The sequence below is a fragment of the Micrasema longulum genome, unplaced genomic scaffold, assembly GCF_059751315.1.
Source record: "Micrasema longulum isolate JH-2025_06_02 unplaced genomic scaffold, ASM5975131v1 h1tg002264l, whole genome shotgun sequence".
NCBI lineage: Eukaryota > Metazoa > Arthropoda > Insecta > Trichoptera > Brachycentridae > Micrasema > Micrasema longulum.
Genome location: NW_028279422.1, coordinates 33,591 through 50,346, shown reverse-complemented (window position 1 = coordinate 50,346; position 16,756 = coordinate 33,591). Strand labels below are relative to the sequence as shown.

The 16,756-nt window shown below is 31.1% G+C and overlaps 1 protein-coding gene across 2 annotated transcripts in view; it reads left to right on the top strand.

Moving 5' to 3' along the window:
• The window catches only part of dve (SATB1_N and homeodomain domain-containing protein dve), a 201,252-nt gene extending 188,196 nt beyond the window's left edge, over positions 1–13,056 (top strand). The window contains exons 5-6 of one of the 2 annotated variants that reach the window (XM_088239792.1): positions 9,738–10,586; positions 10,717–13,056. In XM_088239792.1, coding sequence (XP_088095918.1) covers positions 9,738–10,586; positions 10,717–11,529 — 1,662 coding nt within the window. In that variant the 3' untranslated portion in view covers positions 11,530–13,056. The remainder of the gene's footprint in view (positions 1–9,737; positions 10,587–10,716) is intronic. The other variant, XM_088239793.1, reaches the window with a different exon arrangement.
• Positions 13,057–16,756: the final 3,700 nt, after the last annotated feature.

The following is a 16,756-nucleotide window of genomic DNA, read 5'->3' as shown; positions in this document are numbered from 1 at the left end:
AATCGGAAATAATTTTTAAAATATAAATTATACAAATTAAAATTCACACATAATCAAATATACAAAATAGTGGTATCATTAAAATCAACAAAATGATAGTAAAATATAGTAGTTTTAAATAAAAACGAAATAATAGTATCATTAAAATCAACAGAAAAAGAATGTAAATATAAAAACAAAATTGTAATGATAATTGAGGTATGTTTTCTAAAAACTCACTCAATACCAAGAAATAGGAGTAATAAATAATATGCCAAATAATAATAAAAAAATCATATTTTTTTGTTCTCGCTAAAAACCATTAAAGTACTTTTTCTTCTTACGACTGCATGTTCAGTCCTCCATTTATTTATTTATTTGTATTTATTTAACACTTTGTATACATATACAATTTTCATAGCGATAAGGTAGGCAATTTCTTCCTACCTACCTATGCCGTTCAGTTTGAGAACATTACAAGTACATGGACATATTCTAGGTAGAAATGGAGAATTCATATACGCAGAATCTTAAAATACAAAAAATTAAAACAATAATTAACTAAAAAAAATACACATTACTTTGAAGGAAGGAGGGGAGAGGTGATAGGAAGGAAAGAAAGGGAGAAAGGAACAACTCAAACATGTAGATAGTAACATTTCGATCTTAATTTATATGTTAATAAAAAAGTCTACACGTTGGACAAGGAGATTTGTTGTTTGGTTTCTGTTTTACGGCCGGTTGCCACCTGACGCTGAGACAGTAACCCCTCTTGCTAACTGGGGCTTAGAATGCCACCGTTGACTATAGTCCTTCCGCTGCCATCCTCAACACAACTCGATGCCGCTGTCTCCCGACAGCATACAGCCTGAAGTATGTCCGGGTGGCCTGAGAGAAGATTTGTGCTCCTTGCACTTGTTTCGCCATACTGATGCTGGGTCCTCATCCAAACTTTGCCATCTAAACACTACGGTCTACTTAAGTGAAAAGTGCCAACCCCCGCGACGTGGATGCGCTGAATGATAATTACTTCAGTGAGAACTGAGGAGATGACGCAATCCTCCCGAGGCCAGGTTGATGGTCTTGTTTAGGTATAACAGGCAAAAATATTACACAAACCGTCCCTCGAGACCAAAGGCAATAACAAATAAAGTGCATTTTATAAAACCGTTTAGTTATCTGATTTTTAGAATAGTCTTTGTAACAATTAATTTAGATATTTTTAATATTTAAAGCATTAACTTTGTGGTCAATCATTTAACTTAACGTTACTAAATATTTGTATTAAACCACTTACCGACTTTTCTATGTCTACCGGTTTCGAGACGTACCAGTCTCTTTGTCAGGACACCAATTAAATCGATTAAATGTAATGGTCACCCTAAACCTACTAAACTCAAGCTCCTCTTTTCAACTATTTCTCAAACAACAGTGCATGAGCTTATTAAAATGCATGTCGTGTTGCTTTTATATTTCTGGACAAAAACTACGGTGAAGGAGTATAGTGGGTTTTGCATGTTGGTTTAATTGGTGTCCCGACGAAGAGACGAGTACGTCTTAAAACCGTTAGACATAAAAAAGTCGGTAAGTGGTTATGTACAAATATTTAATAATATTTAGTAAACATTTTAGACCTCGTTTAAGATACACAAACAGGAACGTCAATGTGTTTTATTTTACACTGTGACAATTTGGATTTCATTTTCGTTTAACATCCAAAATAACAAACTTATGAATTATTCCTAGTAACAAAATTGTAATGATCAAAACGCTTATTCAAATTGTAAAATAATTAAAAATAGACTATCTGTTAAGTCGGCCTCAATGTCTTCGCAGCGTTCGTTTGATACGTCGTTTTGTCATCCACAGTGAGGCATTATTCCTAATAAATCTGCCTGCTGCACCGTTCCGCATTATCTCGCCAATAAATTACTTTAGATTAGCAACTGTCTCTACTTACAACAAACACATCATAATATGGCGTATTTTCCGCTGAGCTGAGTAAACACATTTCCACGGAGGAGATTAAAATTTTCCGTCCTTAAAATATGACGGATTTTGTACACGAGTATAATATAAAAAGATATCTTTATTTACTGACATGAAAATTGGTATCAAATAACTTACATACTTGGTGATCCGCTTGACATAACAGTTACTCAAATTATAATTAAGTTCTGGTAAATATTTTGTTAAATTCTACCTACCCATGCTAATCAGGAAATATTGTTTTAGTATCAACCAAATCCATTCTGCTTCAATCGACAATAATAATAATAATATTTGGCTGATTTTTATAACACAATTTTTGTGAAAAATTACCTCAAGGGCGCTTTACAATTTTATACGTAAGCTTACATTCTAACTAAGCTAAAGTTACATATGAGATTTTCTTATCTGTACTGACTAGGACTGTCGATGATTCGCAAGTTTGAAGGCAATTGGTTCCAGGCAGAGAGGCCGATCTCGGAACCTAGTGTTTGGGCAGCGCCAGATTTCGACAAGTTTTTCTCTGTCTGAATCAAATGTTGACCAAAGAGTAGAGCTGACCCAAGAGTACAATGAATTTAACGTTGTTATGCAGAAAATAGCCTGTCGTAGAAAAGTGTAACTAAGGTAATAGCATCTTTGTGAAATGAGTGAATAATCAAATCTACACAACAGAGTATTACTTCCATTTAGGAAAAAGGCAAAGTCACAAAATTCAATTTTATTTAAAGCAATTAAAAAGTATTACGAAATGGAAAAAAATATTTATGAAGAAAAAAACATATCAAAATTTAAAATAATGGTCAAGACATATGTGATAAACAATTTATAAATTAAATATATTTTCAATGTTATTATTAGAACACACATAACAATATGTATGATATGTGTGCCCTACTTTAAGATTTAAATAAAAAATAAATAAAAAGTATTTTGACTTTGACAAATGATAAAAAAATTGTTTTTTTTTATGAAACAAACAAAAATTGTATAATGTATTTGAATGGATTTAATGTTTTTTAAAGAAATATAAGATTTTTTTAGTCCTGTGAGTTTTTTTTGCAAATTGAAAAATACCATTTTTGTAATCGACACCATTTTCAAAACGTGATTATTACAGGTTTTTGTATGAAAGCGGTCTGGTTATTTTTAGCAAAACATAGAATTGGCCTTACTGCACCCGATAACATCAATATCTCCTTTTTTTAAAAAATTGTTGAATGGCCGTTTTTTTGCATACCTATGTTCAATTGGTGCTATTGCAAGACAGTCCAAATCTTATTCTCGTCGTTAATTCTGGCTTTCTCACAATAACCAATAGCAATCGTTTTGGCTTATTAATATTTTAAAGCGTTTTTTTTTTTACTTAATAATTCGATTATCATGTTTCTCGTGAAAATAAAAGCTTTTTTGATTACCTGTTAGATTGAGTAACGGTCAATGGCTAATATGGTTTATGTTAACTATGTTAACTATCAGGAACAGGAAACCAAAATGACATTAACAAAAAAAAAACTAAACATTTGAATGTGAATGAACTTTTTCAACTGAAATCTTTAAAATTTATTCATAAGATAGCTACTAGATAGACAAAGAACAAAAACTTGAAAAAAAATGAAATAAACATGGACATAATACAAGAATATCAGAACAATATCACATCCAACATTCCAAAACAAGAAAAGGACAATCGAGACTAATAAATCAGGGACTTAAATTATACAATAAACTACCAGACAAAACTAAACAAAGACTCAGACAAACTTTCCAAAATACGTAAAAAATATAATTGTCAAAAACAATAAATAAAAAATAATATATTATTTTTATAAAATGAATGTAAGGGTTTATAAATAAATTTCAAATTACAAAAAAAAACAAGAAAAAAGAAAAAGAAGATAGAATAATCGGAATATGCATTTCTATATATTCTTTATTAACCTCCAAAGCATTGAGCATGTTAGGTTTCTAATTCGAATGAGTAAACACTTTGATAATCCAAAGGCCCTTATTTCATTATATTATACATTTGTCAGAAGTCATTTGGAATACGCCTCTCAGATATGGAATCCCCATGCCATATATATAAGTAGAATAGAAAATATTCAAAACAAATTTATAAAGTACCTTAAATACAAAACCGGTATTTCTTATGTATCTACTCTCACTGCCTCCACCTTCCATGGAATCATTTCTCTACAATACCGCAGAGTGTGTGCGGACCAACTACTGCTTCACAAAATTGTGACAGGAATGGTTGACTGTACAGAGCTGCTTGGTTTAATAACAATACATGTGCCAGCCAGGATTTGTAGACGGTACCACCTGCTTTTCTTCCAAACCAAATCTTTGATTATTGAGTACATGAAAATAACATATTTATATGTATAAATTGTATGTATTTATTTGATATGTAATATGTTTTCTTTACTAACTTTGTATACTATGTGGAAATCTGTTGTTAGTTCTGAGTTTATACACTATATCTGTTTGTTTACTAAAAATATGTATGTAGAACTGTTGATTTCCCTAATAAAATAAAATAAAATAAAATAAACTACGATGTATACATGAATCTGTAATATTCTAATTATTGGCTCTGAGTATTTACAGTATATTCGTAAAATGAAATAAACGGAATATAACTATTGCAGTGTCTAGTTTTAATATCCTATCCACACAATCTACAACCTGTTGACGCCAGAATAACTGTTACGATGGTTTAAAGCTAAATCTGGAGTTTGCTCAATTTATTACTCGGCTTAGCGATGAGATAAAGTGGCTTGTTAGGAACAGATTCTGTTAGGTGCATCTAAGGAGAAATATCGTTTTAACTGGGGAAATATATTTAAAGATAGTTCCTCTCCTAATAGTTAATATACTACAACGGAGATGGAAAATATTTTAGAGAAGGGAATACGGAAGTCTATACATTTACAGGGCCTACGACCTGTCACTTGCTGATTTAAGTGGCTATTTTACATACCGGGTAACATTAACCATTCTGCATATGTTTCATACATATTAATTTCTTTCAGATGCTCTCCATCTCTATCGTAATATGTTTACAATTATAACTCTTTAAGGGGCTAAATAAAGTCATTATCTGTAATACAAAAAATTTAGCAAACTTTTATCTTCAATTTTATATACAAATAAAATTAAGTTTTCCTAATGAAAAATAGAATATGTGTACAATTTTTTATTGATCAATTGTACACCCTTTCGAACACAAATATCGATTTTTCTTGACACCGTCTAGATATTTTATGACGAAGATAGTGTTTGTAATCGATGCCCTAGAACTACTTTATATTACAGTATAAAACCACCTTTAAAATCATTATTATTCATCAGCGATGTTTCGTAATAGGGAAATACATTTTTTTTTTACATATTTAAAATAATCAAGGTTTGTAAAATACTGTCCATTAAAAAAATACTTTTTGGCTTATTATAGTAGCATAAAAAATATTTTTAAATTTATAATTTTGGATTCCCGCGAAAACGGTCATTAAATTGGCCACGCCCGCAACACGTCGCGATTCATATCTATTTGTTCCTGACTATTTAAATTTGGTAAGAACATTGTCACGGATCTTGACGTCACAACAACTAAGAAACACGTCGCGTTTTTCTTGTAACATATTTTTTTTAAAATCACATTAATGTATGAAAACATTTCTCCACGATATCCATATTGATTTTGAAATTACAATTAATTATTCTAAATCCATTTCATGTTTATTTCCCTATTCCGCTGAAATTGGAGCACTAATGCAGTGCCATATGCACCACTAGATATCGATAAGAAAATTATGATGAATACAGCTATTACACAAAAGTTGAATATAGTCAATATTTATTTGAATTACTAATAGTAACATTTATTTTCCTTCAAGTGTTTATTTAATCATTTTTTACATTAAAAATCTAAGCAGCAATGTGTTATCCTATATGTAGTCCAATAACCGTTAATATTCATTATTTACGTTCTTTATACTGAGGCGGATTGCTAGAGCTGCCTACGGAATATTCTAGATGCCAAACTCACAACTCCACAATTAAGATTTACTACCAAAAAGTGAATTTAAGAAATTATCCAACATGAATTTGCTTCGTATTTACTGCGGGCTTTTTGGCCTCGTGTGATAACGCTGAATCAGGGATTGAAAACTATTTTAGGTTTGAAACTGAAATACTGAGAGTCTTGTTATTTTGATTTCATAGTTAGTTAAAACTGAAATTAATTATTTAATAATACTGCACATTAATTTATTTTATTTAAAAAGGCTAACAGTCATGGTAGTGTCCATGCATTATATGTTAGTGTACAGGCACTAACATTGTGATGTATAGGTACTTATGTACATTATTGTATGTTTAAGTTGCGAACGGTGAGAGGTGAGAGGCGGACAGCCCTATTCATTCGGGTTTTGCCTCCTAGTCGGTCACACGTCCTTGCTATTTTAATTGTATTGAACTCTCTAACATAATTGTTAAGCAAAATTTCTAATCTTAAAGTTTTTATTAGTAATCTAATAAGTATTTATCGAACCTATCAATTGTGATCACTTTTGTCTGGAATGTTTAAAGATCCCGGCCAAAGATTTCACATTTATATTATAAATAAAATATTACAAATCATAGAGTTTCATAATGTCTACATTTGAAAATATCAAACACAAATATGAGTCCTTTTTTTTGGTGTCACAGGCAAGGCAAAAGTAAAAAGCAAGAATTTTAGATACCAAACTAGTAAGTAAAAATACAATACAACATGCTCTTATGCGAATTAAATTCCATTTTAAGCTTGGCGTATGAATCCTATACATCTGCTTTGGACGCTTCACTGTGGTTACCTTTACCTTGCACTGATAAAAAATAAGGTTGTCTCAATAGAAAGAACATTAAATACATCGTCGATAACATCACTACATAATACCAAAAAAATAAGGTGCTGCGGGGTCGCCAGATTTTCTTTACTCGTAAGGGGGTTGCGTGTTCAAAAAGGTTGAAAAACATTGGTCTAAAATATAAAAATATTATGTTATGTATGTATGAATATAGATGTACTGTTAACGAAAAAGCGGACTGTAAATTAAAAACGAATTTCATTCAGTTTTGTGATTTGGAAATATTTGAGAAAGGATAGGAACATGGAATAGATACCTACCTTTAATATGATCTGAATGTTCTTAAATTTCTGGCACTGAATGACAAAATAAACTATAAAATTTAACATTTTTTTCCACGACGCGCGATGATTCCAACTACTTTTTATCCGATTTTATGTGAAGTCAAAAATGTTGTTTGGTTTTTGTTCTTAATCCGAATCTTCTAATTTTGAATATCTTCTATCTTGATGTTAAGTAGGTACCATAAGGACGGTTTAAAGGATGGGAACGAAAGGTAATCGGCCAGGAATACTATCGATAAATGCTGTTATTTACTTAACATGTACATTTATTTTAACAATATATAAATAAAATATGTAAGACGATTCATTAATAATTACCATTTCAGTTAACGTTCATTTACGTGTATAAATGTATATAGCTTAGGTACTTATGAAAGAATATTAATGTAATAGTAAACTAACTAAACTCATGGTTAAATTGTTAACCAAATTCTGTGATTTTTCTCCCAGACAAGCGTATAATGATTTATTTATCTCTAAAAAATATGCATGGATAATATTTAACAAATTAATCCTCGCTCTCTCCGGCACAGAACTTTTCAGCTTAGAGTGAGGATTAAGTTGTCCCGGGGATACCTGCCCCAGATCAGTAGTCCCGTAGTCCCGTAGTTCTGTACCACAAACCTCTCCTTACACTTGCTTTAATTCAACTTGAGAGACATTATGCCATAAGGCACTAATCCTCTTAGGACATTTGTCCCGACCGGCTGTATTGCGACCACGCGCAAATGATTTGAACAGAAAAAATAAATGTTTAATCCAGTACTTCTCTACAATTTTGACTTACAGAAATATACGTAGTTAAAATTTTACACATTACTATTAATACAAATCCACAGTTCTCGGCAAGGTCAAATCGATAACAAATATGCATTGTTTTTATTCTTCGAGATACTAAACAATCTATAATGCCGTTTTCCCTGCAGTTAGACATAGAGAATAGAACGCCTCATCACTCTGTCATTGGATACACACCTCGCTTTCTCTACATTCATTCATCCTCTCATGCACATAGGCCAATTATTCAGACTTTTTTATGTTTATTTATTAATATACACGGCAAGCAGTGCCTTTTACCTTATAAAAATATATATTTGTAATTGATTTATTTTAGATAGTTGAACAAATAAAATTTGAATACCTTATTATAGTTCAACTAATAAACAATATATATATATATATATATAAATACAAAAAATATTTTTAAAATATAACAGTGTTATAAAATTCAGACGCTTTTCGATGACAGTATCTACCAATAAAGATGTTTGTTTACTACAAAAATCATCGCCAACCCACGAAACGATACGATTGACCCAGCATCCCTAATCTCTTTTGGCAACTCATTGAACACCTCAAATCTTTTTTGATACTTGGTTACTTTTTTGATGGATTGTTTTGAGCTGCCTGGATTCTTGTTTTGGGGAGTCTGAAACCTTCACCTCCCCTCGTAGGATAGCGATGAATTTCTTTAATATGCGAAACATCACAAAACATGTTTTCGGGCAATAATTTATTTTTAAATTTAAATATTAACATTTAAGTATTTGAAATTACTTTTTGCTTTTCCAAATATTTATTAGAATATTAACACATTAATATGATGTGGAAATGAAAAAAAAAGGTTTAAAAAAAAAATACATTAAAAGAAAACAACAGCCCTTACAGCGAAAAGGGTACAAACTATAAGTTTATTCAATGCAAAGAACAATATAATTCTTTTTAATCCCAAAAAAATATAAACTTATACCTTGAAGTATTTGTTGGATTTGGTTAAGCCATCTATTTCTCGGTTTTCGCATTCCTAAATATTCGCATCATAAATCTTTTTAGTCGTTTTTTTGCCACCTGTTCGTTAATTTTACCTTCTAATAGTAATTGTAGCCATCGGTTTTTTTTTCAAATAATGTTATTTTAATAAAAGCGCGTAAAAATTTAAAACAAATCTGTTATAACGAACGAAACCATTTTATCGTGTAAAAATATATATCTTCTCTTCTCGTCATTAGGGAAATTTATCTTATCTTATTTATTATTATATAGTTTTTAACTAAACTTGAATCAGTGCAACTGGTCCTTAGTGTAAAGGTTATAAAAATCAAATTATTTCAATAACTCATGGGAAGTAAAAAAATAAACGATTTTAAGTGTATATTTACTTATTTTATGTTTTCGGAGAAATAGTTTCGAAACATTTATTTTTCATTTTTTATGTACCATAAAAATTAGCCTGTAAGATGGTCTCCTTAATGACGGTGGAGGGAGGTCCCTCTTTTCACCATTCGCTATTTAGTTTATTCATTATCCCGACAGTCAAAGAAATTGCATCGCAATGAGATCATATTATTATACAAGTAATACGAAAAGCCTTTTGAGAGGGAAACACCGAAATATAATTTGGACAGTTTACCTACCGTACGAAAATTGCTTTGGGATTCAAATTATCAGTATTACGCTTTCAATTTGGCTTTATGAAAATTAATGTTTTTACAAGGTAGATTCTTAGATTCATATGCTATGGAAAAAATCACGGGACAGATAATGAACAATTATATTTTTTTTATTCCAGATGACTTTGGCTCAACTTTGCCGTAATTCATCCCTCCCGCCTGGCCCGCACAGTTATCACGAGCCTTCTGAGGACACGCGCAGGAAGTTTGAGCAGTGGTGGGCTGCCCAAGTTCAGCCTCGTCCTCCGCCGTTTAGTCCCCGGGCGCCTCCATCACCTCTCACCAAACTTGAACGCCCTCCTTCCCTCGGAACTCTTCCGGAACACGTTCATCCAGCACTCCAGACGGTTCAAAGTCAATACCCGACACAGAAAACTAGAATGAGAACGAGCTTCGATCCTGAGCTGGAACTTCCAAAGCTTCAGAGGTGGTTTTCGGACAACCAACACCCGAGCCGACAGCAAATTCAACAGTATGTAAGAGAACTGAACAATTTAGAGTCAAGGAGAGGAAGAAAACCTCTGGATGTAAACAATGTGGTATACTGGTTTAAAAATGCAAGGGCAGCTCAAAAACGGGCTGAGTTGAGAAGCATCGGACCAGGAGGGCTATCCTCGTGCCATTTATCACTAAACGGATACAATAGCAGTAGCCATAGTCCTCCAAACGGTAGCATGCTCATGCCTCACGAAGCTTATCTGTCGTCTGACAGGCTCGCCGAGCATCACTCTATGAAGAGCCCGCTATCCATTAGCCCTGGTAGAGGACACCACATGTCGATGATATCGGAAGACAATTTGTCGAATGGAGGCTCCGATGTGGATGAAGACGATGATATGATGGATGAACCCAGAGACGAAGACAGACCAGAAAGTCCAGATGCGCCACTTTCGCTGATAACTACCAAAAAAGAAGTTGAACCTGAAACGGGACGAAGGAACTCTCCCAAACCTCCTAACATACCGAAGGTGATAACTATACTTAGATTTATTCCTAACATTTTTTATAACATTCGTACTATTTGCAATTTATGAACTATTGATTTATGTAATTTTTACATATATCTTGACATAACTAACTAAGTTTTGTTTTTTTTAGATAGACGAGATAAAGCAAGAGCCCCCAAACGATGAGCCCGTAAAACCTCAAGATCTTTCCCCTGACCATTGCTCGGTCAATAATAATAACAATCACGTTAGTAACAACAACAGCAAAGAAAAACACGATAATAGTATTTCGGATGAAGAAGATGATGAAGATATTGATCACGATGTAACTGACGAAGAAGTAAAGACACATAGGAGAATGAGCGAAGAATCTCTACAGACAATGAACCCAAGTAGAGTAGCTGATATGAACAGGCAAAGAATGCATTCGTTCCGTTCTCCGAGCCCTTCGGACTTGATGAGTGGAGGTCAGTTAATTCCAAGGTGTCCTCCGGGATCTAACCTCGAAAGATTGACAGCGGCGGGGTTTCCTCTAGTTCCGAACTCCATGTTTAGTCACAGCATCATGTATATGAGCCATTATATCCCTGGTCTCTCACACGGTGGTCACAACTTACCGAGCTCTCCTCCAGGATCCAGTGGACTGAACCTGTCGGCTCTGGCAGCGAGCGCTGCCGATGAACGTCGCAAAAGAAATCGAACCTTCATCGACCCAGTGACGGAAGTGCCACGGTTGGAGCAATGGTTTTCCCTCAACACTCACCCGTCGCACAATCTGATTCTCAAGTATACGGAAGAACTCAACCGGATGCCTTATAGACAGAAGTTTCCTAGGCTAGAATCTAAAAATGTTCAATTTTGGTTTAAGAACAGGAGAGCAAAATGCAAACGTTTAAAAATGTCTCTCTACGAAGCGGGACCGCCAGGTTCAATGTCTCAATACCACGTCAATGATAGAGATTAAGAATAATCAATTTCGTGTTAAGGAATATTCCAAAGTTATGATTTATCACAATTGACTAAATTTCGTGATATAACCAAATTTACTTTAATTGTTTTTTTTTCTGATTACGTTATGAGTTGCTTATTTCTAAGGCAGTTAACTGTTGAAATTTATTTTAGTGAATATTTTGTTTAAAGCCATTTAATGGTAAATGTATCAGAATAATGTGTAAATTATTATAAAATATGTGTATTGTAGATTAAAAATCGTACGAAGATGTATAAAATTTCCTGCTAATTTGATGGGAATATCGAGATAAATTACTTTTGTTGTAGAGAATATAGAATCTTAAATAATTAAGGCATGTAATAAGACATAAACGGAAAACAAAAAATAGATGTTTTACTCTTTGTTCCGAAATAATTTATTTATCTGTGATTTCGCGTTGACTTCTTGCATAGTAATATAACTATTTCATTATAAATAAATACAATTATTATATGTATGGGCATTTGGCGTTTAAGAGGCTATCGTTACGATTAAATGGGTACTTAAACAAATGAAAATAATAATTTAAATGCACAATACAAGAATACTGAAACCAAAGATCTTAGGCTTCTTTAATGTATTTAAATGATCTATTTACGATGCACGTGGATTAGATATATCTGTGTTTGTATATTGCATAAACCTAAATTTAGGTACTTAATTGAAATTCATAGAAATCGATCACATAGAAAATATTACGCTTGCTTTTTATAATACTTTTTTATTAACTTTACATTTTGCAAATAGCACGTATAAAATAGCTTACACTTCGTCTTTTAATTGCCATGCTTAGATATAAAGTAGCAAATACGAAAATGAAATATTTTGAGTTTCCAAATAACGAAACTCGCACAAATTCATTAAAAATTCTGAGGATTTTGCATATTATGAATATGAGTACTCTTTTATTATGCTAGAACTTTAAATATTTATTTAACACAGAATTAATTTTATGTCTAACTGTATAGAATTAACGAACCGATCTTTGGGACGAAAATAAATCATTTGTGCTGATGATGTATCAATTAATTAAGTCGTTTAAATTGAGTAATTTGAAAATGGGGTATATTAAACTTTCGTGTCTTTAAAATGTAGTAAAAAATAAAAACATTCCTTATCCATGTTCCGGTTATAGCAATTATTATTTTGACATTTCCGCTATTCGATTTTAACGTACTCTTATATGGCACGTACTATGGAAGTATTTTTATCTTTTTACTTAAGTTCATGATATTGCATTGCAAACTGATTAAACTTTTTTTTAAACCTTTAAATAGTAGTTGCCTCCTATTTGATAATTAAACGCATTAATCAAAGAATACTTGTTAGCCTATTTCCTTCGATAACTTATTGTATTTCATCGAATGTCTAATTTAGTATGAAATGTTCGCCATATTGTTTGTTTCGTTGTATAAATGTATCTAGCCATAAGTAAAAATATTCCGAACGAGGAAATTTACTCGCGAAAGGAGATTATTTGTAAAATAAAGATCTGAAATAGACTGTTTGTTTTATTTTATTCAAAGATTCCTTGTTTCAACATTTTTCTTATTATATTAGTTAAATTATTAATTCTACGAAGTCCATTGTGATATTTTTATATTAAGAATTAAACATATTATTTATTGTTTCAGCATTTACTTTGTAGAAAAACATTTTGAATTTATTTAAAATAAAACACTTTGTAAATTTACTACACAAGAATTTAATACGTTAAAACACGACTAGTTTCGGGTAATCAGTATTACCCATCCTCAGGTGTAAATATAAACTAAACTAAAATACATACACAGATTAATACTTAGGTACTGATAGGTTCGGGTCAATATAAAATGAAAAATGCAGGTATAACTATAAAAAAAGACAACGTTTAAAAAAAACAAGAACAAAAGTAATACGTCTAACTGTGATTCTATTTCAAGACTAAATAAGACTATAACATCGGGAGAAAATTCCTCCCAATCGGAGTTTTAGAAGGTTTTTTCAAACCTTTCAGAGAGAGGTTTACAGACACCGGAAAATAATTCAAATATGACTCATTGCATTAATGCTCTAAATGCAGCGTATATGGATTGAAGCAAGATTTTACGAGAGAAACAAAAAAAACTTTTTTTTTAAATATTTATTATGCAGATCAATTATTTATTTATTTAATCTTATTTTGTAAAGCCCAAGGGGCATTTACAAAAATTATACTGGTAAATACAAACATAGTAAGTAATAATTTTAAAAATAAACAACACATTAAAAAAAAAAATTACATGTAGAAACAATAAAAAGCATACTGCAATTCAAAATAAAAAGTGAAACTTTGCATAGTAAAAAAGATAAAAAATATGGATAAAAGAAAAATATTAGAATTTTTATAAAAATTTGTAAATAACTTGTAAATAATTAAATTAATGTTAAAAAACAAATAATAAAAAATTAGTTTAAAGTAATTATTTAAAAGATAATAATATAATATATGGTACAAAAAAATATTTGATAAATTAATTTCAGAAAGAGATAAGATAATAATAATACACATTAAAAACAGGGAAAAAATTGCATAAAATAAAAAGTTTTATTACAACTTTAATAATTAGTTTTAAACAGTGCATTTAAGAACGTTTTAAAATGAATAATTATTTCATTAAAAATGTCTATATCACAAGTAAATTTGTTGGCTAAGGAATGTAAACGCGTTATACAATAATTACTTTTTGTTATACAATAACTACTTTTAGCTTCAACAGTTTCCCATCTTTCCATAAGCTCATTTATGATTAAAGCGAAACTATTAAAGTTAGGCGCGAAGGGTGATACATGGTCATTTTTTTAAGATTCCAAACTAAGCGAATGCCTTGAGTGTATTGAATGAGTTCAAACCTTTTTTCAATATTTTTTTTACTTAGATAACGGAAGTAAGAACATTACTAGATTTGTTTTTACAAATAGAAAGATGGAAAACTGTTTTAACTGCGGTAATTATATAATTGAGTTTAAGAAAAAAAACACATTTTAAACAAATCACTATTGACATTTTTCTATGCTTAACCAGGGTATTTCATTTTTAATTTGATTGCAGTGAATTTGAATCATTTTTGGCACATGGAAGATAAGTTGATTTTGATAAAAATAGTTAAACTTTAATAGCGTCATGTGACAGTTCTATTACAAACTATTTACTGAACAGCACTGGTTTTTAGAATCCAAAATAAACACCAAAGTTCATTTCAAATCAATGCAACATCGCAGGTACACACTATTCAATGCGATGAAAAAACCTTTTCTCACAAACATACGATGACTTTATGACGTTGGTTGCTAGAAAGTTCATTTGAGATTCACTCGCCGTGGAACCAACAGGGACAAGCGATGGTTTAAAATAATGCATGTTTTCTTCCGAAACAGCTGAAAAGGTTTCACAAAAATAATTTAACTGTTACTGTAATGTAAAACAAGTCAGGATATTATTTATTCATAAGTTAAATCGCTTCATGAAACAGTTTCTTAAAATAACCGTTTTAAGCAACGTGACCAAAACCATGGTGAACAGCCATCCTGGGGAGGATGGTTTCTCATAATCAACTGTTATTTTAGAAACAGTAATCGATTTTTTTAACGCTGCTCTAAACTGTTATTTAGAATCCGTTTATCAAAACAGTTCAATATGTGAAACAGTAAAGGTTACTGCTTCATGTCACGTTACGCTATTACAAATAATCACGTTAAGCTGAATTTTTTTTCTCTCGTTATTTATTGTTTTGTTTTTGCATACAAAGCTTTTTTCCTGGTGTAATATATATTTTTATGCGTTTTAGTTTAACAACTAACGTGTAATGGGGGTATTCAGTGTATACTTGCAATTCTCTACCCGAGTACCTACGACCCGTTGTATTACTGTAAAATGTAGCTAACTTCGTGGTCAATATTCAAAGTTAAGGTTTTCTCCGTATGGGCGACTTTATTAGGTTGTTTCTCAAAGCTTTCAACATATTTCATACTTATATGGATGACACTTGAGAATACTTTGATGTGTTTTAACACAATGTTACACAAACTCTAATTTTGTACCGTTTTTTTCATTAAATTGTATAAAATTAGAAAAACTAAAAAATACTGGTTTAATTATTTGTAAAAACCATTAAAACATCCGGTATTTTAAAAGTATTTGAGTAATAAAGGGTAAAGTTTTAAGAAGTCATTTTCAGGATTGATATTTTACCAATGTGTTTACAACATTTTCAACTTTAATACTATTTTATCATATGATTTTTAATAGAAAAGAACCTCCGGTAAGTATTTTATTCGGGGACAGAAAACATATAATTACAAATAGATGGTCAAATACAACAAAGTAAGAGTTTTCATTCTAGGTAAGATAAAAAAGAAAGAATCTGAAAAGTTAATCAAATTTCCGATTAGAGAGCCCAGTATTAGTGACGAAGCATTTGATTAAAATGGTTGAGTATTGAGCATGCTTTAAATTTCCCCTGGTACTGTTAAAATTATTATAATTACGCGTCATGAGGGGTTCCTGGTCCTATCTGCCTATCTACCCAAGAGATCCAAGAGATCCAAGGGTAGATCAAAACAAAATACATTCTGATGTCTTCAGTAGCTAAAACCCATACAAATTGTAAAAAGGATTAATAAACTTGATAATTTACATAATAGTTTGGCATTAACTTTGTGGTCAAACATTTCATGTAATATTAATTAATATAAATAAAATAAAACCACTTCCCGACTATTCTATGTCTACCAGTTTTTAAGCGTTCCCGTCTCTTCATCAGGACACTCGCTAAATCAACATTTTATTTTTATTTAAATACGAGAATCTTTCTTTCATAAACGTAAAAAAAATAAGCGTATCGTGTGAAAAATATTACTTATTTTATTTTATTTTATTTTATTGATTGATTTGGTGTTTATTTTGTAGAACTCCATATTTAAACTTATAATTAGAAATCAAACACTGATTTGAGTCTACTGAACACTTTATTTTATTTTTACAAATATAAACATATAAAAATAAAAACTTCGTGACAATTGTTTCGCCTTATTAGGGCATTTCATTCAAATACAAATACCTAAATTCCCCATTACCTATTAAACACTTAGCCTCACCCTTAACCATCGGTTTTTCCCTCAATTATGATTAATGTACATGCTATAGTTCATAAGATTATTTTTATTTTCTACTTAAGTACCT